The following is a 24,169-nucleotide window of genomic DNA, read 5'->3' on the forward strand; positions in this document are numbered from 1 at the left end:
GAGCCAGGTGGACGCTGCCGTGATCGGCGGCTGTGATGCGGGGACGGCAGCGGGGTGGCAGAGCACTACCTCTGATGGGTGCCCCCGGCCGCCGCTTACAGGTCCCCCAGCCACTGCAGTTACTTCTCCCTGGCAGTTCCCCCGGCCGCCACTGACAGCGTCCCACCCCCTGACAGGTCCCCCAGCCGCTGCAGTTACCTCTCCCTGGCCACCGCTGACGGGGGCAGCCGCTGCAGCACTGCTCTCCCCCCCCCCCCCCCCCCCCCCCCGAAATGTCATTTGAATAGCACAGGTCAGATCCATTCAGACAAATGAATGTCGGCATGGATCAGACTTTAAATTGAATATACCCCTAAATCATACAGACCAGTATTTTCAGTCACTCACCATGGACTCATGCTTACAGGGAATTTAGAACAATACATACACCCCCCCCCCCCCCCCCCAACTGCTCTAGCACTAGATTTAATACAAGTTAAGGAGACCACCATCTGCAATACATGTCTGTGCCAAACAACCGAAATCCCAACATCTCCTCTGTAATCTTATCCACCCTCCAGTGCTAATCCCATTGATTATCTAGCATAGTGTGTGCCTGGCATATGCAGGGGGATTTCTTACAGCCAAGATTAGTATATTAGGAGATACAAAAATAAAATTATGTATGTCTTAGTGCTACCCAATTACACTGCAGATGTGCTAAACTTCCACTGTATTTACAGGGTAGGACACGTTGCACGACGTTTACTTGCTTTGATGTCACTACACCAGTTTGGAATATCCATAGGGCACTACATAAAGCTAACTCTGCAAGCCTAAAATTAGTACTTGCTCCCAAGCAAGTAACCTGGTTGTAAATAGAGTAGTCAAGATACTGTATACCTTAGTTACAGGAGCTTCTGCTATAGCAAAAATAGTCTATTCATCTGGCGTTTAAGCCGTAGTCTTTACCCGAGACCTTATAGTTCTAGATTAAAGTACTCAAAGCCTAAACAGAGTCAGGATGCTATATATAAAATTAGTCTGAATGTGTTACCTAGTGTGTAAAACTTAACCAAGTTTTGTTATTCAGTTGCTAGTATTAAGTTACTTAGGCCAACCCCAAGATCTCTAGGGCAAAGGACATCTTTTAAAGTCCCCAGCAGACACAGACAAAATATTCTGAAAAATGCTTTAATGATGTTTACGGTCTGTACAGCATGTAGTGAAAGGAACTGTAGGAAGGAGAAAAAGTGACATAAGGATACAAGTAGAGACATGAACATAAGGAAAACAAGTTCTCATTAACAGAGAAAGAAGTTGTTGCAGCTTTAAACATAATTTACACAACTGTTAGAACAGAGCTTTATGCAGCCTCTTCCTCAGCCTCCTCCTCAAACTCCCCCTCCTCTTCAGCTGTGGCATCCTGGTACTGCTGGTACTCAGAGACCAGATCATTCATGTTGCTCTCAGCTTCTGTGAACTCCATCTCATCCATACCCTCCCCGGTGTACCAGTGGAGGAAGGCCTTTCTACGGAACATAGCTGTGAACTGCTCAGAGATGCGCTTGAACAGCTCCTGGATGGCGGTGCTGTTACCGATGAAGGTTGCAGACATCTTCAGGCCGCGGGGTGGGATGTCACAGACAGCCGTTTTAACGTTGTTGGGGATCCATTCTACAAAGTAACTGCTGTTCTTGTTCTGTACATTGAGCATCTGTTCATCCACCTCCTTCATGGACATACGGCCTCTGAATACTGCTGCTACGGTCAGATAGCGTCCGTGACGTGGGTCACAGGCGGCCATCATGTTCTTCGCATCAAACATCTGCTGCGTTAGCTCAGGCACAGTAAGTGCTCGGTACTGTTGGCTGCCGCGGCTGGTGAGTGGGGCAAAGCCAGGCATGAAAAAGTGCAGACGGGGGAAAGGTACCATGTTGACGGCTAGTTTACGAAGGTCAGCATTGAGCTGGCCGGGGAAGCGCAGGCAGGTCGTGACTCCGCTCATGGTGGCGGACACCAGGTGGTTCAGGTCACCGTATGTGGGAGTGGTAAGTTTTAGGGTTCTGAAGCAGATGTCGTACAGGGCTTCATTGTCTATGCAGTAGGTTTCATCAGTGTTCTCTACAAGCTGGTGCACGGACAGGGTGGCATTGTAAGGCTCTACTACAGTGTCAGATACTTTTGGGGAGGGCACAACGCTGAAAGTGTTCATGATTCTGTCTGGGTACTCTTCTCTGATCTTGCTGATTAGAAGTGTACCCATGCCAGAGCCAGTGCCACCACCCAGGGAGTGGGTGAGCTGAAAACCCTGAAGACAGTCACAGCTTTCAGCCTCCTTCCTTACAACATCCAGCACAGAGTCAACCAGTTCTGCTCCCTCCGTGTAGTGTCCCTTTGCCCAGTTGTTTCCAGCACCACTCTGGCCTATGGAGAAACATAAGCCAATTACAGAGCGGTAACAGTACTTTGCCTTCATGAGAACATCAGACATAGAATACAAGTTACAGGATTACTATTAAGACATGATTGGCACTGAAGACGACAACTGCATGAAAGCGTTAACAAAACCCAACATCACTATAACACCAAGCACACTAATGTAAAACTTACCAAACACAAAGTTGTCTGGCCTGAAGATTTGCCCAAAAGGTCCGGACCGTACAGAGTCCATGGTTCCTGGCTCCAAGTCCACCAGAACAGCTCGGGGAACGTACTTACCACCTGCGGGATAAGAGCAGACTGTAAGCAGTGTTTAAAGGCTGAAAGCGACAGACAAGCCCTAGAGATCTGGAAGCCGTTAGTCACCCGTTGCTTCATTGTAGTAGACGTTTATCCTTTCCAGCTGCAGATCGCTGTCACCGTGGTAAGTGCCAGTTGGGTCAATGCCATGCTCGTCGCTGATCACTTCCCAGAACTAGACAGAATAACCATAGACGATTAGTATGCTGAAGTCTCTATACCATCCATACACAGCCTCTATACCCCACATCAGTATGTGACTGCAGTCACCTGCCCCACCTACAAAACCAACGTCCATAATACCCACCAGTGATAGGCAGCCTACTACAGTGGCCTTCAGAAAGGCTACACCACCATTAAACAACCTATTATGTATTGCTGCAGTAAGGATGGGAGACCGAAGAGTTCTTTGTACCACACAACATTAAAGAATGGACTATACAGAGTGGTTGCTATGGGCACCACCACATGTAGCCATGCTGGGTGGGGGGGGGGGGGGGGGGGGTGATGACCAAGCATATGTACAGTTGACACCTGGCAATTTCACAAGGCCATACTTGGGCAACCTGCAGGTACAGAGGCACTACAGGTCACAGCAAGCCCTAGCATCACCTATATCCACACATCATTACAGCCATACACAATGGGTTAGTATTGCAGTACAGGTTATCACAGCACACTAGTGACGTCAATCCACACAAGCCAATAGCATAAGGGGGTCCTACAGCGCCCTAGTGACGTCACGCCGCACCATCAGGGAGTATTTCAGCGCCCTAGTGACGTCACACCGCCCCTTGCCACAGCATTGGGGGTACACAGGTGTTTCCAGCTCCCGCCAAGCCAGCTATTTGAATTTGAAACATGAAACACGTGATCCGACAGGTTAGATGTGCCACGCCCACACAAACCGCCCGCAGTCCGACCACGCCCATCCGCTGTCTGAGGTACCGCTGAGCACTCTGCGAGGGGCGGGAAAGCCGGCGCCTCAGGGCCAGCTCGGTAACCCGCTGACTAGCTGACCCAGGGCCTAATCCCCGGTTCATCCACAGACACAGGGCGGAATACCGCAATGCGGCATGGACGGGGAGGAGCCGCCATCTTGCGGCCACTATCACTAGGCGGCGGCCATCCCTCATCCTCAGCTCCACCGAGTGAGCATCACCCACCTTGGCTCCTATCTGGTTGCCGCACTGTCCAGCCTGCAGATGCACGATCTCCCTCATGTTGCCGGAATTAGATGTCTGACTGACGGCTCACTGCTAAACCCCCTGTGCGGTGCGATAGCAACTGACTCCAACCGACTCCTGCGTCTTCTTTTATACGCGACTGCCAGACGATGCCGCTGCTGAGAGATCAATGCGCTCGGGTCCCTATTGGACAACAGAATGTGGGCGGACAAATCCGTCCGTCAGCGATTGCTCACTCGCCTGCCACTCAAACTCAGACACTAGCAGCCCTGGGGTCCGATTGGCTGACTGTCAGGCATAGACATGGAAACCCTCCTCCCGCCGCAGCTGAGCGCTGATTGGTGTTATTCAAATGATTGACTGGCCGTCTGATTGGTGAAAAGCTATCGGAGAGGCGGTGCCGGTGCAGCGTCTTAGTAACCACCGCAATGCGCTTCAGGGCGCCAAGGGTGGGGTTGCCAGGCGCCCATTCACAGACGGCTCTACGCTAAAAGTTGTGCGCAGCCTCATGTCGGCGACGGTCCTCTACGTCACCGTCGGTTACTATGGGGTCTCTTGGTTACAGGCTGCTGGTTAGGGACCCGTTTTGTTTCCCGCTACCTAGGCCTCTGTTTATCCTGGTTACATGTCTTGTTCAGACAAGTCACCTTCTATGTTCTATTACACTAAGCACTGAATTAATACAAACACAAGCTGTGACCATGGTTTCTAATGGTGCTGCATTTTACAGTGAATTTATATATCCATTCTAATAGATGCTGGAGTAATATCATAATGGGGGATTTAATATAGATATTGCAGCTATTTATAATTCTTACTACCATCCTGGATTTAACTATAGTCCCATGGTATTTTTCCTCCCTATATTAGACATTGTATATTGTTACAACCTCCAAATATTAGCCCTGGTATATAACAACACGCACCTGTCACGGTCAAAGCATTTGATAATCAGTTGCATGGACCAGTCTTTGCAGAATAAGAAGAACTGCACACTTAAAAAGCGAACCAGGAATTTGGGGTGGCCATCATCAAATGGTTCACCATCGATGGTGAGATCTGTACTTTCCATCGATGGGGTGGAAACATCGATTAATGTCACTAGTGGGGCCATGTGACAGGCCAATCACAGAAGGCGTGCGGGGCTAAGTAACGTGCAACGGGGCGAAAGAATATTGGCACATGATCATCTAGCCTCCGCCATCGATGGCAAAACTGTTGACTATGGGTAGCGAGCCATCGATGACCATACCAGTATTTGCGGTCTGACTCCAAACGGTTGACCTGACTGACAACCATACGTTGGGACATGCCACGTACCTAGAACGTTCTAGAACGGTTCTCCAATCTACTTCCCATCCCCTTCAACTTGGTGAGCATGGCAAGACTCCCAACATGCCAAACTGTAGGTATAAAAGTCCTTGACAGCGGGACAGTCTTTTTAAATCAGGATAGTTGAGAGGTCCTGTATGCATATATTCCTGATTAAGTGGTCTATTCATGAAGCAGTGAAAAGTGTGGAGAAATGAGCCAGTGGAAAAGTTGCCCATGGCAACCAATCAGCATTGAAGTAACATTTTGAATTTGCATGCTATACAATTGTACGGAGCATCTGATTGGTTGCCATGGGCAACTTCTCCACTCTTTTCGCTGCTTCATGAATAGACCCCAAAGGGAGAGAGTGAATAAACATTTTAAAAAGGAGAAGTAGAGGTGTTGCCCCGTAGCACCCAATCAGATGTTATCATTGATGTGGTTCATTATATAAAGTGATAGCTAGAATTTGATTGGTTGCTATGGGCAACATGTACACTTGTCCTCTTTAGAGGGTTTGATAAATCTCCCCCCCCCCCCCCCCCCCCCCCCCTTACACCCAGCGTCAGACTCGCTGACCGGGGAACCTGCTTCCGGTCCATTTATGCCTCTAAACATTGTCATGGCATAAATGGACCAGAAGCGGTTCCCTGGTGAGCCAGCCTGATGCAGGTTACACCTGCAATCGTGTACAGGTGTAACCTCACAGTACCTGTACATACCTCCCAACATTTAACTAAACAAAATTCAGGCAAAATATGCACCTACTTCAAATCCATAGAATCCTTGCCCCATTCTGCCCAAGCCAAACCCAAAGCTGACCAGAAACCCAAGTTTTTGATGAAATGCTACACCTCTTGTGGTCTGCGAATCAGGACAGTCCCAACAAAATGGAGACAGTTGGGAGGGATATATGCCTAGGTACACCCGTCAATGTACTGGGTTGAGGGGCGCACTGTGGCCGCCATCTAGGCAGTGTCAGAATGGGGATAATCCCCTTTCCGGTTGCTCCACCTACTCCCTCCCCACAACCCTTCTCTGCTGGGTGCAGGGCAGAGGATACTAGCGTATCTATAATAGGTGCAGTGATGGAAAGATAGAGATATCTGTATAAATATATGTCTCTGTCAGGTAGGTGACGTGTAAGTCCAGCTGCCCCTGAAGGGGCGACATTCAGCAATGTAGGGGTGTCAAAATAAAATTATATCTTGGCCCACTACACCCTAACCTAATAACATTGTGGTGCCCCCTGAGTTCAGTCACAAAATGGCAGCCCCCAATATATGTCAGAAACACGCTTCCCTTTATATTCTGTGTTATACATTAATAATAATTTGCTATCAGTGACAAAGAAAAGTTGCTTTTTCAGTCATGACCTTGTCTCTGTCAAAAATAAAATATTGGTTATTTCTGTTCTTTGGACTCTCTTTGTTCCACATTTAGGACTGACCTTCTGCGTTCCTGACTGCACGGAACGTGTCTGCTACAAGTCAGTACTTTGCAGGCTTCTGATGGCCTTCACAGTTTTCTGATGAATACCACAGTTACTGTGTGGAAAGACAGCCACCATTCACAGCTTTTAGTGCACATTATAGGGTGGTCTTCAGTTTGCCGGTGGCCGGGCTCCCGACTACCAGCATACCGCCGCCGGAATCCCGACCGCCGGCATACTGACAGCTTTTCTCCCTCTTGGGGGTCCACAACCCCCCTGGAGGGAGAATAGATACGCGCGCCACCGTGCCCGCAAGAGGCTAATTTGCGCTCGCCCAGCTGTCGTATGCCGGCGGTCGGGATTCTGGCGCCAGTATGCTGGCCGCCGGGAGCCCGACCGCTGGCATAACATACTACACCCCACATTATACATGTGTGCAATTAACAAAAATGCTTCCTTACCCCTGACAATAAACTTATTGTGCATGCAGCAGCAATAGCATATTGCATTGATATCAAACATTTTAAAACATTTATTCTTGAGCTATGTACACATCAGTGCGATGCCCATACGATGCGACATAGCTTGCGACCCCGGCAAGGGCATACACACTTGCCGATGGCTGGTCCGATGGGGGCGGCCATGTTGTTGCCCATCTTGCGTATTCTGGACAAATGCACACTTAAAGATGGATGCATGCACATGATATGCAGCATTGTGAGGTAGGGAGCAGGATTACGTCCTCAAACCCACAAAACGCCATACTTTACAAAGATGCCATGTTCCGGCAGAGCTCCCTGATATTTTTAGAGTGTCCCAGACATTTTTTAAGGGTGGTCTTCTGTATGCCGACTGACGGGATCCAGGCGCACAGTATACCGGCGCCGGGATCCCGACAGCCGGCATACCGACACTTATTCTCCCTCGTGGGGGTCCACGACCCCCCTGGAGGGAGAATAAAATAGTGTGGCGCGCGTAGCGTGGCGAGCCCGCAAGGGGCTAATTTGCGCTCGCCACACTGTCGGTAAGCCGGCGGTCGGGCTCCCGGCGCCGGTATGCTGGTCGCCGGGAGCCCGACCGCCGGCATATCTTAGTGAACCCATTTTTTAAATACATATTATTATTTATATAGCAACATATGGTTCAATCATGGAGTCTTTATCACATATCTGCAGTGTTTCATCTACTGAAAGCTGTTTTGACAGTCAAAGAGCGGTTGCTGCAATAAACAAGAGCCATTAGCAACGGCATAATCAGTATCCCTGGCTGGTCACTTCCTAACTCCTAGCAACAGTTTGTGTTCCTGCCCTGCATGCGGTCAGCCTTCCAGCATACAGTAAGCGACGAAGGTTTGCCTGAGGACAATACTGGGAAATACTTTCAGCTCAGAAATCCACAGCGATTAAAGTGTATCACTTATACTGAGTGGAGGCAGCCATTTTGTGTTGTAAGTTGCTGCCTCATGCCTCGGTGACACCACTAGTTTCCAGCGCATTGATAGACAGGACATAGACGACAAACACTGTGCAACGCATCTAAATCTGCTGCACATTTATTTTTCCTCAGATTTTAAACGGAGATACATGGCCTCGTCTCTACATTTGGCATAGAAGACATCCACCTGCTGTTATAATTACCTTCGTAAATGTCTCTGCATTCCCATTTAAAATGACTGAGATTACAAAATAAAATCTTTTTATTTCTTTTATATTTTGTGCATTATGGGGATTATTTATTTTAATTTCCCCAGCTCATATACATAGTCAATTGTTTCCACAGTGTTAACTGGTATAACCATACGTTGATAGCTAACAATGCTATGATTACTATTCAGGTGAGACAGAGACTGGGGGCAGCCAAGCATCTCCCGGAATGCTGGGCAGGCCCCCAGCCTGATGAAGGCAGGGAGGAGCAGCTCGCAGGTGCGGCATCTCTCACAAGGCCACGCCAACCTTTGCAGAGAGGCCATGCCCACTATAGCGGGGTCGCACACAGGAGTTCCATCAGACGATGTTGGGAGGTATGCAATAACCCTGTGGTAAAAATAACTTTAATTATAAAGATGACTGTGGTAAATCTATTCATTGAAGGTGAACTGACCCTCATATGCTTTTTCCCTCAATTATACCATCATATCTCCCCCCACACTGCCAACCATGGCGCCAAACCTTTGGGTTCAGCCGGCGCTGCTTCTGTGGGTATTATGCAGCATGTGTAGCAGGCCCTCCAACAGGACCCCTTCCATCAAGTGCAAAATGCTCTACACCTTGAATTCCCTCTCATTTATGGTGACCCATGTTGAAACATCTTTCTCATCAATTAACTAGTTCAACACAGGCGAAGGCAACATACATTGAGACGGAAGTCCAGGAGCATTTGACACCTGATGGAAAGGGTCATGTTGGAGGGTCTGCTGCAGCAATTTCTATATAGCTTGTATCTCATGTTCTGTATAATTTAGTTATTTATTTACAGTTTCTTATATAGCGCAGAATATTCAGTTGCGCTTTACAATTGGAAACGACAATGATAAGACAAACTGGGTAATAACAGACAGACATAGAGGTAGGAGAGCCCTGCTCTGTAAAGCTTTTGCACTTTTTACTTGTATTGTTTGCACTGTTTATGCTTATCTACTTTGAAGGCGCAGGGACCCCAATTTGTTGCAGGGAAAAAACACCCAATTTAAGGCATCACCAGTCAGCTTCCTCTTGTGTTAAATTAAATAATCGATTAATGTTCGATCAGCCAATAAAAAAAATCTCAATATTGCACAAATAAAATGTTGCGCAAAGGTCCCTCATTATTTTTTTGTTGTGTATTGCAGAGACACACGTGTAGCGTAGGGACTGGAAACCGGAGAGCAAACACGATACACAAGACATACAACACCCTGTGAAGTGCTAGGTGTTATGCACACAGTGGAGTTTGCGTACAGGAATTTGGGCTCTATGGTTACCTCATACAACTGAAGTGGCCACAAAGGAAATGGTAATTAGTGTAACTGGTGTGAAGCTGCCGCTGTGTAATAGTAAAGGAGAGCCGTATCTTGATCCTTTGGGGCCGTCAATTTTTAACCAACCTTCCACCAGGTTTTACTATGGAACTATTAGCAGGGGAAAAACGTGGAATTAAATATTTAGGTGCATGATTTAAGGACTTTTTATCTTTTTGTAGTTTTGGCAAGTGTCTAAAAAATATAACAGTGTGCTCAGTTGGGCAATAAATGCAATTTTTACGTTAATTTGTTTCTCCAGCTCAGAATATGGAGACGGGCGTGGTACATTTTGTAGACATGATAATGTTGACGTGGTCGTAGTGTTAACATGCAGTATGTCGGCACGGATGAAAGGTCGACGTGATTATAATGCAGGTTCCTGGTGGTCTAGTTGTGACTTTCCTGGTCCAGCAGCTCCAGTGGTGTCTTCAGGGTCCAGTGATGTCATAATAAGTGTCGTGGATCCTGCAACACTTCTGGCGGTTAACCCCTAACCCTGAACCTCCCCCTATTACCTAAACCTGTCCTCTTCTCCCGTAGCCATTGGCGTTTCTATAATAATGGGTGCAATGTGTGCAAGGCACACGGGCCCGCACCGCACACGTTTCCAGAGTCCCGCGTTGGCACTGTAACTGCGTGGAGGCACCTATTATAAGATCAGACGCCATGCTGTAAACAGTTCTGCATGATAGCTGTAGTAATGGGTGTGGTATGGCTGATCGCCGGTCAGCATACCGATGCCTATATCCCGGCAGGGAGGGGCGAGCACAGCAAGCTCCTTGAGGGCTTGATGCGTTCGCCACGCTGCGGGCTCGGTGGCGACCTGGCGTTCGCCACGGGTTCTATTCCCACTCTATTACACACGAGTGGAAATAGTCCCTGTTGGTCGTTCTTGGGTTAACCCAGTTTGTAGGCGTGCTGGGCCTAGGGTCTGCATTGACGGACTAAGACTTCCTGGACCCGGATGTCCAGATCCTACGACCAGGGCAGCCATCAGGGGGGGACTGGTGTCCCGGGCCCTTACAGAGAGGGGGGCCCATCCTTGGCTCCTACCGTAAATACCAGGAGAACTGTACCAGGCTGTGAAAAACCAGCGGGCTGATGCACAAGGAGGACTTCTTACAACAAGCCTTCCCTGCGTATCAGCTCTCTGTGACCCGTTCCTGTAGATCCGCAACGCTCCACCTATATGTAACATCATAATGTATGACATCACATAGGGGTGGAGCGGTGCAGCAGAACCTCTTTTTTTGGGGGGTGGGGGGGCCCTGTCTATTTTGTGAGTCCTGGGCCCCACAATTTCCGATGACAGTCCTGCCTACGGCCAGTCTGAGTAAGACTGACCGCGGTCTGCTATCATCGCGAGTCACAATTGATGGTCGCCATGGTGATCAGATGCAACACCGGAATCTCACGCATGCAGGAAGTGTCTATCTCCTATTGACGCCTCCTGCTGCAATTGTGTTACGGTCTTCAAAATAAAATATATAACATAAATGTTCAGGGGGTGATGTGGAGTAAAGCTGGGTACACAGATAGGGCGTGACAATCCAGTAATCCTCCGGATCCCTCTTCGTCTTCTGAAAGGACCCCTACCTCTCTTTGATTACCTCGATGTGATGGCCACTGACGTCAGTGAGAGCAATCCTTAACGTTACAGATAATACACGACACCATGTAGTTAAGAATCACTCTGTTTATTTAATAAATTACAGCGTACTATATAGAAGAGAAACATGGGTGTATACAATATGTGCAAGCATATGATTGGATAAATAGAAGTAGCATACGACATTACATGCGGGATATTTTAGTAACACACAGAAGTAACAGTTTTGATCTAGTATGTAATTGTCCTTGAAGATAAGACACACACAAGCCTTATATTATATGAACAGACAAAGGCATCTTGTAGAGAGTGCGTACGTGTCTATTCAAACACATAACAATTCATATAGCATGTTTAACCCTTCAATCCCCTCTTAGAATCATGATTGTTATATGACATGATTCTTAAGTGAGGCTCCTTTCTTGTTCCTCCAGTTCTTGAGATATTGGGCATAATCGTCGGGTCCCTTACTATCAGAGGAGGTGACAGGACTGGGGGTTATATCATAGTACATCAGGGCCTTATCAATGCCTTTGGAGGTAAGTTTCTTTCCACAGGGAATTACACAATAAACTATAATGCCTAAAAGAATTAAAGTTACAAGTATGAATATGCTTATTTGCACAAGAGCCTGTTTCCAATTTTCAAACCACCCAAAATATTGGCTCCATGGGTTATCAATACCTGAATTTTTCTTGAGTTCTATGGATAAGGTTTCTAACTTGTTTATGGCTAAAGTAACCTTACCATTGGGACCAGTGTTGTCAGGAATATATGTACAACAGCCTTCCACCTTACTAATGTAAACACATGTACCGCCTTTTTCTGCTAGAATCATGTCAAGGGCCATTCTATTTTGAAATGTCATTTGGGAAGTGGCTTCTAGCTGTTCAGCTATACCTTTAAGAGCATCTTTGGTATCATTAACAAATCTTTGTTGATTATAATATATATAATTAATCCAGGCTACGTTTTTATTTACAGTTACTATAGGGAACAATGACTCAAAACCCGCAGCCACCTCATCTCTAGCTTTGAACTCATTTGGAACACCTCTTGGGACCCCTATAGCATCAATGTACACGTGGGGGTCAAAGCTACCTCCTGGGAGTGCTCTTTTCTTTCGATTAGCAGGAGTATTAGAGGGAGGATTGGGGTCATCGGTGATCATTAGGAGTGGCATTATGACTTTGGCCAGGGCACACTCACCATACCATGGTGTGTCTAATTTAGTTCTAAGCTTCATATCCCCACATATATAATAAATGTCGCCTAGTGATCTAGTTTGGTTGACTAAAACAGTTGTTCTTTTATTGTGTTTGTTAGCACTATACTTCATCCATTCCAACCAAAAATTAATGTCAGAGAAACCAGTTTCAATAGCTAGGGTGTCTTCAAAGGTAGGGTTAGTAATAGCCACCATATCTTTAGAAGTGGCAATATGGGGCTTTAAAGGTTTGTTTTGGGGAGCAATTTTAGGCTGGTATTTTGGGTTTTTGTACATATCCCATAAATAAAACCTTTGTCTTGCACTATAGTACCCTGCTTGCCACCATATACCAACTACATAAGTTGCATTATCCCGGTTGCTGGGATGCACTATGTTTAGCCTGAACCGATATGAGTCTGGGCCCTCTTCCATTTTATGAATAGACAATCTTTGAAGTAGGTTCAGATGTTGACCATATCTGTTTCTGGCAGCTGATGGGCGATATCCCCAATCTGTTCCTGTATTCCACCCCACAGCTTCCCAGGAATTACAATTAGATCCATAATATCTAATGTCATAGTACCATTCGTCAGTAACACAAATATATACTGTCTCAGACATTCCTGATTTCCTCCTTTGTTGTATATAATATTTGTCATCAGCAATTTTGGGGAATATAAAATAGTCAAGGATATATGTGGCTACGTGTGTGTTAGAGGAATTGTACCACAAGGTGGGGACCCCATCTGTTTGTGTGATGCTGACTTCACATATTGTGAGGTGAATGAGGGCCAGTAGGGCTATCGAGATAGTCCCCAGGATAGAGATAGGGGGCAGGTTCTTCATCGTTTTCTGTTCTTCTGTCTTCGCTAGGTGGGAGGTCAGGGCTGTCTGCCCCGGTTCGTACCTCACTGGAATCACTTGCTTCCCTCTCTAGGTCTGGTCTAGGAACCTTTTTTACTCGGGATGCATGGATCCAGGTAGGACTTTCCTCTGTCAGGACTGCTGTTCGGGTAACTGCTACGACCTCTGTCTCTGGACCATAGGTGAAGTCTCCTGGGCTCTTGTTCCTGGGGAGCACCTTCACCACGACTCTGTCTCCGACTTTAAAGGGGTGTGTAGGTTCCTGTGGATTCAAAGGGTTTTTACAAACAACCTCATGTTCAATTTCATTCAGTTTTATTATCAGGGACCTGACATACTCTTCTCTGATGAGTTCTAGATCTCCTTCCTGTATTACTAGTGGTTTCTTAGCCCAGGGTGTAGGAAAAGGCCTACCCATTAGTATTTCAAATGGGGAGTAACCCAGAGTCTTTTGTGGGGTCATTCTGATCTCTGCTAGGATAATAGGAAGGACCTTCTTCCATTTATGGAAGGTACCCCCTGTGGCCTTCCTAAGCTTGTCTTTGAGGGTCCTATTCATGCGTTCTACGACCCCTGAACTCTGCGGGTGATACGGGATGTGGAATTTCCATTCCACCTGCAGGGTCTTTACCAGAGCCTGTGTAATTTTTGCTGTAAAGGCGGAGCCTTTATCACTATTGATTTGCAATGGGCACCCCCATCTGGGGATGATTTCCTGAGTTAGGATCCTAGCAACTGTCTTTGCATCCTCAGATTTAGTGGGGAATACCTCTGGCCATCGAGAGAACATGTCTACAATGACCAGGGCATACTCCTGTTTACCAGTACCTGGGATATGGGTGAAGTCAATTTGCAGGTGTGTAAAGGGTGTGGTGGGGTATTCAAGATGCTGATGTTTTGCCTTGTCAGGGTTGTTGGGGTTGTTTCGCAGACAAGTGATGCATCTACTGACATACTGATCTACTAATGACTTGGCATCCGTGACATAGAAATCATTACGTAAGAGTAAGGTAGTTGTTGCCTTACTGTGGTGTCCTATGCCATGGTAGTGGGCAATAAACAAGGGTGCACTGGACTGGGGTATACAAGGTTTCCCCTCTTTGCAGATTAATCCTGTTTTAGGATTCTTCTGCAAAACTGGGTAAGTCCAGTCAGCTAGGTCGGCTTTGGAGGCTGAGGCCTGTAACTGGGTGATCAGGTAGTGGTTGTCGAGAGCTGGGGGGGTCATGATGGACATGTGGGCCTGAGTGATGGGCTGTGAGGCCGCATGTTTGGCAGCAGAGTCAGCAAGAGCATTTCCAAGGGAGACTGCATCCTTCCCCCCCGTGTGTGCCCTGCAATGGAGGATTGCAATGTCAGAGGGCAGGGTTATGGCATGCAGAAGGTCAGAGATGAGTTGGGCATGTGATATGCCTTTTCCATCAGCTCCAAGGAAACCACGGCGTCGCCAAATGACCCCATGGTCATGCACGACGCCGTACGCGTATTTGGAGTCAGTGTAGATGGTGACTGGTTTATTCTGGTAAAGGTGACAAGCCCTTGTGAGAGCAATGAGCTCTGCAGCCTGTGCTGACTGGTAAGGAATGGGCTGTGCTTCCAGAATAATGTCAGGGAGAGTGACAATAGCATAACCCGCTTGGTACGTGGTGTCATTGGGTCTGCTACAGGAACCATCTACAAAAATGACATCCGCGTCGGGGACAGGGACAGGGGACATGTCCAGTCTGGGGGATGTTTCTGACTCAATGGAAGCTGAGCAGTCATGGGGTTCAGGAGGGTGGTCTTCAGGACCTTTGAGCCCCAGTAGAGCGTTGAGAATGGGTGCAGGACCTGAAGAGTTGGTGGCATACTTAATGGTGAGGGAGGGGTTGTTTAAAAGGAGAACCTCATATCCACTGAGGCGCTGAGCTGACATGTGTTGTGTGTGTAACCCTTTTAAAATGGTTAGAACATCATGAGTGGTGTGAAGTATTGTTGTGTGGCCTAGGGTGAGTGTGGTGGCCATTTCAGTTACCATTGCACAGGCTGCAAGTGCCCTGAGGCAAGCAGGCATACCTTGCACTGTGACAGGCATTACTTTGGAAAAAAATGCCACTGGGCGCAACTTTCCTCCATGAAACTGTGTGAGCACCCCCGCCATGGTTTTACAATTGTCCCTTGCAAACAAATGAAAAGGTAGTACATAGTTGGGGAGGCCAAGTGCCGGACTTTTCATTAACATACACTTTAAGCTTTCATATGCAGTTAACATTTCTTGTGACCATTGTACAATATTAGGTTTGTCTTTCAGTGTGGCTTGTCTCAAAATGTTATCATAATAGGAACAATCAGATATCCACTGTCTGCAGTAATTTACCATACCCAGAAAAGACAGCAGTTCCCTCTGGGTAGTTGGGGTGACCAGGCCCAATACAGACTGAATGCGCTGTGGACTGACTTTCCTTTCCCCCTGAGTGAGCACAAAACCCAAGTAATCCACATGCTTCTTACACCATTGCATTTTTGTTTTGGACACCTTGTGTCCACATTCACAGAGCCAGTTTAACAGTGATATACCATCCTCCCGGCAGGCCTCCTCAGTTTGACTACAGAGCAGCAGATCATCTGCATACTGTAGCAGGACTGAACCATGGTGAGGGTGCCAGGGCCCCAATGTGGCCTGGAGTACAATGCTATACACAACAGGTGCGTCAATGAAGCCCTGGGGTAAACGACACCAGGTGAGTTGCTTGCCCTCAAAAGAAAATGCAAAAAGTAACTGTGTCTGTGCATCCACTGGAATGCTAAAAAATGCATTTTTTAAATCAATTACCGAAAAAAATGCAGCATCTGCAGGGATAGCTGAAATGAGTGAGTTAATGTCAGGTACAATGGGTGCTATAGGCACAATGAGTTGGTTAATTGCCCTAAGGTCTTGTACAAACCTTACACTGCCATCTGACTTAGCAACTGGGTTGACTGGTGTGCAGTAAGGTGAAATTACGTGTCTGAGAATGCCTTGTTGGAGAAACTGTTGTATCATTGGTCTAAGACCTTCAACCTTCTCTTGTGACAAGGGGTATTGCTTTTGATAGACAGGTTGTGTGTCAGGTTTCAGGGTTGCTCTATATGGTGTGCAAGGAATGAGGCCAGTGTCATAGGGACCCTCCGACCATAGAGCAGGGTTTACTTTGTCAAAATCAGGTGTAATGTCTGTTGCTTCCCACACCGGTAGGTGTGGGGACTCAACCTCCAGGCCACTGCCAGTGGGTGAAGGGAGAATGGAGATTTCGAGCCTGCTAAGAAGATCCCTTCCCAGAAGATTAATTGGACATTCAGGTATTACAGTGAAATTGTGTTTACCCATATATGTGCCTCCCGTGGTTCTGACACTAAGGGCATCTGTCAGGTAAGCATCTGTGGGTATCCCATTGATTCCCATTGAAGGAGCAGTCTTTACCAAATGACCATCGTACAGGTCGACACACAAAACACTAGTAGTTGCCCCGCTATCTACCAGGAAAGGGATTGCTCTCTTTCCTATAATCAAGGTTAGTAGCGGTGGGTCCTTCCAGTGTCTGGTGAGCTGGGCAAAGGCTGGGATACCCTCCTCCGGGCCCCGTCAGTGGGAGGGGTCCTGCCAGTCAACTCGGAATCGGACATGATCCTGAAAGGGGTTGTTGTGTGACTGTCGGGGATGATCCCGGGAGGGAGCCGGAGCTTGGGGCTGTCGGTGGTTTTGTGAGGGACAAGGGCAATCCCTTGCCCAGTGATCGTCCCTTCCACAGTTGAAGCAGGAGGTTTGTTTCCTGCTGGCAGAGTCAGGGGGGTGGGGTGGCCTGGCTTGTGGGTTTTGATATCGGGCTGGATTACGGGGTGGGCCAGTGGAGTGCTGCTGGCGTCTATCTCCCCGACCTCTCTGATTTTGGTAATTATGAGTTGGGGCATTCTGCAAGGGTTTTTTAACATCAAAGCATCCTGCAGCTTCCTTTTCATATAAGTGCTTTTCAAATTCCTTAATATTATCAGAGGTCCAGGAAGAAACACCTTGCTTAACTGGGACCATAACAGATGGCAACAAGTTATTTACAAAGGTAGAAATTAGTAAATGGTCTGTATCTACAAGAGTGAGACCTGCATCTTCAGACCAACACTTTTTAAACCTCTTCCAGAACTCAGTGACAGTTTCAGTGGGCTTTTGTTTACATGCTACGGCAATGGGAAGAGAAGCCCGGGTTTTAAAAATCTCTTTCATATGGGTCTCAATTTCCTTCCACATCTCCGTTACACCGTCCCCAGTATTGAGAGGGTAGCGAACGGCATCGTTAAGGGTGGTAGGAGTGTTTATGGTGGGAATCTTTTTCCAATCCCACCCGTTGTAATGGTCTATAACCCCATCTATGATCAGCTTCATATCTTCTTGAGTATAGCTGCGTCCTGTGCAAGCCTTTTTCAAGTAAGCTATGCAGCCGTCAGGTGCAACAGTGGGTTTGGGACAGTTCTTAACAATTCTGTCTAAATCCTCTATTTCAATGGGTTTCTTTAACAACTGATCCCCTACTGTCATGAAGGGCAGGTGGGTGGCAACACCGAGGAAACCAGTGCCGGATCGCGTTGTGGAGGGGGTGAGAGGGTTGTCAGTAGCAATAGTTAAGTCAGCGTTGCGGCGGGAGACGGTTTGTCTGTTAGGAGTAGGGGCACTAGGGGCGGGGGTGGTTACGTCTATGTGGAGGGTACTGTCAGGGGGGGCTATTCCTCCTGAGCCTCCTTCTCCTTCCCCTTCCCCTCCTCCCCCTCCCCTTTGCATCGGCATTCGTGACAAAGCAACTGAGCCTCCTTCTCCTTCCCCTTCCCCTCCTCCCCCTCCCCTTTGCATCGGCATTCGTGACAAAGCAACTGCAGCTAAAAGATCTGTGTCTTTTAAGGAGGGGTATAGGGGACTGTAGGGCGGAGGAGAAGAGTTTTTCAGAAACTTGTTGCTTCTAAATTCCTCAGCTTTGTGTAGTCGGGAAGTTACAGATTTTATTCTACGCTGTTTCTGCTTGATATTTTTGTCATACCAATGAGGTGCTATCGTGAGCCATTGCTCTCCTCCAGCGCGCATATATGTCATGTCCCATTGTGGGTCATGATCATACCACGGCCAGGCTTCCTTGTCTCCCAGACAAAGCCCTTTGATCATGTCCATATAAAATGGATAATTAATACCATCACGGGGGAATGGGCTGGGGCTGCCAACTTTCTCTGTCCACCCCGCTAAGTTATCTACCCAAGGGTTAACTAGATAATAATCTGTGGTGGAGTTACGGGCTACATACTCCTTACATGTCTCTCCTGGTAAAGGTGGAGGATAAATGACTGTCTTACTCTGACCCCCTCCCATAGTAAAGAATACAATCTACACCAGCTTTCTACGCAATTTCTACAACAACTTATAACAACTGTCTATGCAATATCACAACAAAAATGCAGTTTACAAAAAAAACATTCTATGCAATTTCACAACAAAAATACGTTCTATGCAATTTCACAACAAAAAATGCAATTTAAAAACTTTCTATGCATGCATTAGCTAACACCAGTTAATTAGTCATTGACAATATCACAATATTATCTGTATAATGAGAACATGAAATCTTTTGACGGGTACGCTTACCATTCGTACAAGATGTCAGAAAAATACAGCGTTTTAAACAGGAAGCAAGAAAAGAGTTTTGAGTAAAGATATCTGGCAGACGAAAACTTACCAGCCGTCTGAACCAAATATAAGAACTTATCTCACTACAACATACAAGAATATATATATAGACGATCAGATCGAGGTATAATCTACGTTATGTATAGACCCCAGGTCTATATATTTTTTTTTTTTTTTAAGTATCCCAGATACTAACGTCTTTGGAGAATTGCGCTTGGACTCCTGGTCCTTTCTCAGACGTATCTTTAAGTCCCAGACATTAAAGATTCTATGGTATCCCTGATACCTGTTTTATGTTTTTTACATAAAACTTCGTAATATTAAGTCCCGGACTTAAATATTACCTTGTCACGTGTTCCCGGAACACTGACACGGATTCAGCTTCAGTGTATGACCGCAATCCTGTATGGCAAAGATAGACAATAAATTCTCTATTCTTACCATTCAGGGACGATCACTGAATCCCGGACATAGAGCCCCCAGTTGAAAGGACCCCTACCTCTCTTTGATTACCTCGATGTGATGGCCACTGACGTCAGTGAGAGCAATCCTTAACGTTACAGATAATACACGACACCATGTAGTTAAGAATCACTCTGTTTATTTAATAAATTACAGCGTACTATATAGAAGAGAAACATGGGTGTATACAATATGTGCAAGCATATGATTGGATAAATAGAAGTAGCATACGACATTACATGCGGGATATTTTAGTAACACACAGAAGTAACAGTTTTGATCTAGTATGTAATTGTCCTTGAAGATAAGACACACACAAGCCTTATATTATATGAACAGACAAAGGCATCTTGTAGAGAGTGCGTACGTGTCTATTCAAACACATAACAATTCATATAGCATGTTTAACCCTTCATCTTCCCCCAATGATGCTTGCGCAGGTTGCGTTAAATTTGTGGATTGTGATAATTACGGCCCTTCTGGATTTTGCATGAAAGGGTGAGTGTCCAACGTACAGAAATTGTCTCCGTAACTGGGTCATTCCGACTCGATCGCACGCTGCACTTCTTCGCAGCCGTGCGATCGGGTTGGAACTGCGCATGCACGGCGGCTGCATTGCGCACGCGTGTCGTTGCCCAGCAACGCCCGTCGCTGGGCAACAACAGGTACAGCGACGAAAGAGATTGCAGAGGCGATCGCAAGATTGACAGGCGGAAGGCGTTCTTGGGCGGATACTCACCGTTTTCTGGGAGTGGTGAGTCCAACGCAGGCGTGTCCAGGCGTTTGCAGGGCGGGTGTCTGATGTCAACTCCGGGACCAGTCACGCTGAAGACATCGCAGCCGGTGAGTATGTCAGGACCTACTTAGAAACTGCAAAAAATCTTTTTGCATAGCAGGGCTGCACAAGCGTTCGCAGCCTTGCTATGCAAAAAAATCCCTCCCCCATAGGCGGCGACTAGTCGATCGCAAGGGCTGCAAAAAGCAGCTTTGTGCGATCAACTCGGAATGAGGGCCTTATACATGAGATATTGCACTCGTTGCTGGAAATGATAAAGGTGTTAGATGCCACCAAGCAAGGAGATCTGGGACCATATATGGTCAGAAGTCACTGTTCATACAGGTACTATTCACAGGTGTTTATACAAATATTAACATTCCTTGTGCAATATAATGTAACAAGTAGAATAATGTTTGGCATGTACAGGAAGCCGGGATGTCCTTGATGCAGACACTTTTATTCTTTGTTGTCTGTTAGTCGTGGGGCAACGACTGTGGTCACACCTGCAGGAATGGTTTCATCTCGCAGCCTGTTCCTATTGTTCTCATCACACAAACACAGCAACCCCTGTGTAACTCGGTCAGTGCAACAGTACGGAGCCAAAGTAATCCCCACCAGCGTCTCTCACAGCACGTACTGTAGGAGACAGATCAGCACCCAGGCCAGCAGCACTGACATTCTCCTAGGGGTATATTCATGAAACAAGGCTTCCCCGTGGGTTTGACTTTTAAAGCGTCACTAATATTGGGCCTCATTCTGAGAAGTACACTTTATTGGTGTCGGACACGGTTACTGCGCATGCGTCCTGATTGCGTTCATACAGAGTTGCGGTAGTCATTTTAGACACACGCAGAAGTCTTTTGAAAATGTAGTGGGTGTTCTGGGGGGCGATGACAGGGCGATGGCTTAGGGATGCACGGTAATAGTCTTATAGGCGCGATATGGTAGTGACGCGGGCGTGTTGCTGATAGTGGTTGTGTACGCAGGGTCTAATTCAGAGCTGATCGCTGTTGTGCAAAATCGCAAAGCGTACAATTATTGAATGACTGCGCATGTGTACGGATCGTAATGCGCAGGTGCAAGGACAAACTGTAAAAAATCCTGCGTCTTTTTTGATCGCTAGGTGAACGCAGGCTGAGTGACAGGAAGTGGACGTTTAGGGGTGGTAATTGGACGTTTTCTGGGAGTGTCAGGAAATATGCAGGCGTGCCCAAGCGTTTTCAGGGCGGGTGTGTGACGTCAGCTCCGGCCCCCGATCAGCCGGTTTGTATCGCACTGTAGGGGTAAGTCCTGGGCTGCGCACACACTGCACAGTATGGAATAATCATTAGATGGTGAGTGAGTTGTGAACGGATTTGCAGCTGGACGACATATGCAAAGCTTTTTGCACGGTGCACGCAGACTGGCACGGGGCGGTTATTCACTCTGTCTGGGTGGCGACTATCCGATCCCAAACCTCTGCACATACGCAGAGGGGTGATCGGGTCTGAATTAGGCCCTTAATCACTTCCATTAACTTTGGCCACTATTGTGTTAGCAGGTCCTTATTGCACTTTGTCTATGTGAGATAGCCAGAATCTACTGCACCACTGGAGAGGAGAGGACCGCATGGAGCCTGCATACAGGACCACTCCTCACTTAAACCGCCCCGATAGGCGCATATGCATGTATTCACTTTCTGAGCTTGTACAGACCAGGACCACGCATGATAGGCTGTGCAAACTGGTGCAGTATTCAGTCTGCATCTTTGCCACAATGCAGTCACATGCAATAGCACAGCCAGTGGCTTCTATTGGTGGTCCCCTGTCTGTGAGTTCATGCAAATACTGCTGGAAACACCTTCCCTGGTGTACAGCTGTGCAGCTGAATGTCCAAGGACTGAGATGCCCACTTTTAGCATCTGTGCACGCTGTAATACTGATTGTGGCATCTAAGGAAGCCCCAATCAGTCGCACCATAGAAATTTGCACCAGTCCAATGGTACAGTAGGTGCAGATTTACCATCTGACCATGACCTCTTATGCCTGCATCTGACCGTCTAGGAATGCTGCAGCTTGCGTTGACAAACCCGCAAATCTCCCATAACACACTCACTGAATGCTCCATTTGCAAGTACTACTAGTGACCTCCCAGTCACCGCCCATCACTGTTCCACCACTTTTCTGATACGGAGAGAGAATTGACTGCATAGGAGAGGAATGAGTTAAACATCCTGTGAGGGGTGGACCTAGCTGTGAGGTAGTACAGCCTTAGGAAAAGGGGAGGGTTATGGTATATATAGGCAAGAGTGGCCATTTTGGGTCTCTTTGCTTGTGAATTTCCTTCCCGCCCTCCCGCCCTATGGGTAGAGGTTGTTTTGTTTGTCGCGGAGTGCATTGGCGTTTAATTACTTGGCTGGTTTTATTCGTTGGCTATTTATAGGCGGAAAAGAACGGCAGTTTGTAGTTGTATGGTTTTTTTATAGGTAGTAAGTTTCAGTGTTATATGGTTTAGGTGCACTCACCTCCATCGACTTAATGGCCGCTCGACCACCCATCCGGGAGGCAGCGGCAGGGCACCCAGGAGCGGTGGGAAGTCACTGTGGGGGTTGTGTTGACACCTATTACCGGTTTTGATAGGGTGCTGGACGGTTTCGGTCAGTTTACCATTTTAAGTTTACCAATAGTTTAATAGAGCCGTTCTTTTTTCTGCCACCATTATGCCGGCTGATTCGGCATCTTAACAAACTTTTTCCAATTACAGGTTTTGCTATGGTTAGGGTCAAATAAATAGCTAGCAATTTTTCTGCCAAAATCAAGTCTCCGTGTCTTTATTTACTGGTATAAAAGGTAACTAAGGTTTACTTGAATAAAGGGGGTCCACCAAATATCACTAGGATGTTTATTGCGTACACTGGGCCCGATTCATGTTTGTAAGCAAAGCAGAAAAGCACATAACTGGGCAAAACCATGCTACACGGCAGGTGGGGCAGATGTAACATATCCAGAGAGAGTTCGATTTGGGTGGGTTATATTGTTTCTGTGCAGGTTAAATACTGGCTGCTTTTGCATGTAGCCCACAAATATCAGACAGCTTTATTGTTACACTGCAATTTAGATTTTAGTTTGGAAATACCCGACCCAAATCTAAGACTCTCTCTAACAAGAGGAAACCCATGCAAACACGAGTGGGGAAATACAGACTCCACACAGATATGGCTTTGGTTCAGGAATTGAACTCAAGACCTCAGGGTGTGATGTCTATCATTATGTTCTGCCAGCGAGCGCCAAATGCCAATTCGCGACATAAACTGCTACTATCGCAAATTGGCAATTGGCACTCGCTGGCAGAACATAATGATAGAAATGTCTGCATCAAACACCTTCTTCTTCTTCTGCACACATACCCCTTAGTAACCTATAGAAATATATAGTGACTGGCAAAGATAAGCCTGATTGCTGCTTCCTTGGTTGATAGAGGGCCTGATTCAGTGATGTACACAATGCTGATATTTATGGAGATGAGCGACTAACGGCTACCTGCATCACAGCTACACTGCGCCGCGCCAAAGTATCTTAGTGATGCCGCTCGCAGTCAGGATCTGTTCGGAAAGTGATTGACAGTCGTGGAGCGTTTGTGGACAGTTATGGGGAGAGGCGGAAAAAGCGCAACTGCGATACCCATACGCAGAAAACATGGCGCCAGCATCTCAATTCCCGTGCGCCACCATAGGGCTACGCTGATGGTCGATGACAGGAAGATCTGCTACCACCGCTGTTTGTACGCAATTGCACGGATCCGCAAAGCCGCCAGTGGGCGCCTCAGTCCGTTTCCAGGCGGCGGCAGCATTAGCATAACTTTGCGCATCCGCTGTGTACGGAATCGCAGCTGCAAATGCATTAGCGCCCGTCAGGCCTAGAATGCCACAAAGCGAGGAG

The 24,169-nt window shown here is 47.1% G+C and overlaps 1 protein-coding gene across 1 annotated transcript; it reads right to left on the minus strand.

Annotated features, from left to right (window-relative positions):
• Positions 1-1,159: 1,159 nt before the first annotated feature.
• Positions 1,160-4,053, minus strand: TUBB4B (tubulin beta 4B class IVb). The gene is made up of 4 exons (XM_063936170.1): positions 3,888-4,053; positions 2,788-2,896; positions 2,593-2,703; positions 1,160-2,406 (listed from the first exon to the last, which is right to left on the minus strand). Exons 1-4 carry the CDS (start codon positions 3,942-3,944, stop codon positions 1,346-1,348), a joined length of 1,338 nt encoding a protein of 445 aa, XP_063792240.1. The 5' UTR covers positions 3,945-4,053; the 3' UTR covers positions 1,160-1,345.
• Between the last annotated feature and the right edge of the window lie 20,116 nt (positions 4,054-24,169).

The sequence above is a fragment of the Pseudophryne corroboree genome, chromosome 8, assembly GCF_028390025.1.
Source record: "Pseudophryne corroboree isolate aPseCor3 chromosome 8, aPseCor3.hap2, whole genome shotgun sequence".
In the NCBI taxonomy this organism is placed as follows: domain Eukaryota; kingdom Metazoa; phylum Chordata; class Amphibia; order Anura; family Myobatrachidae; genus Pseudophryne; species Pseudophryne corroboree.

Excerpts from the sequence above, each read along its gene's own strand:
- TUBB4B (XM_063936170.1), bottom strand. The coding sequence starts at position 3,944 with ATGAGGGAGATCGTGCATCTGCAGGCTGGACAGTGCGGCAACCAGATA. Across the intron at positions 2,897-3,887 it reads GCAACCAGATAGGAGCCAAG|TTCTGGGAAGTGATCAGCGA; the intron begins GTGGGTGATGCT and ends TATTCTGTCTAG. Across the intron at positions 2,704-2,787 it reads CTACTACAATGAAGCAACGG|GTGGTAAGTACGTTCCCCGA; the intron begins GTGACTAACGGC and ends CTTATCCCGCAG.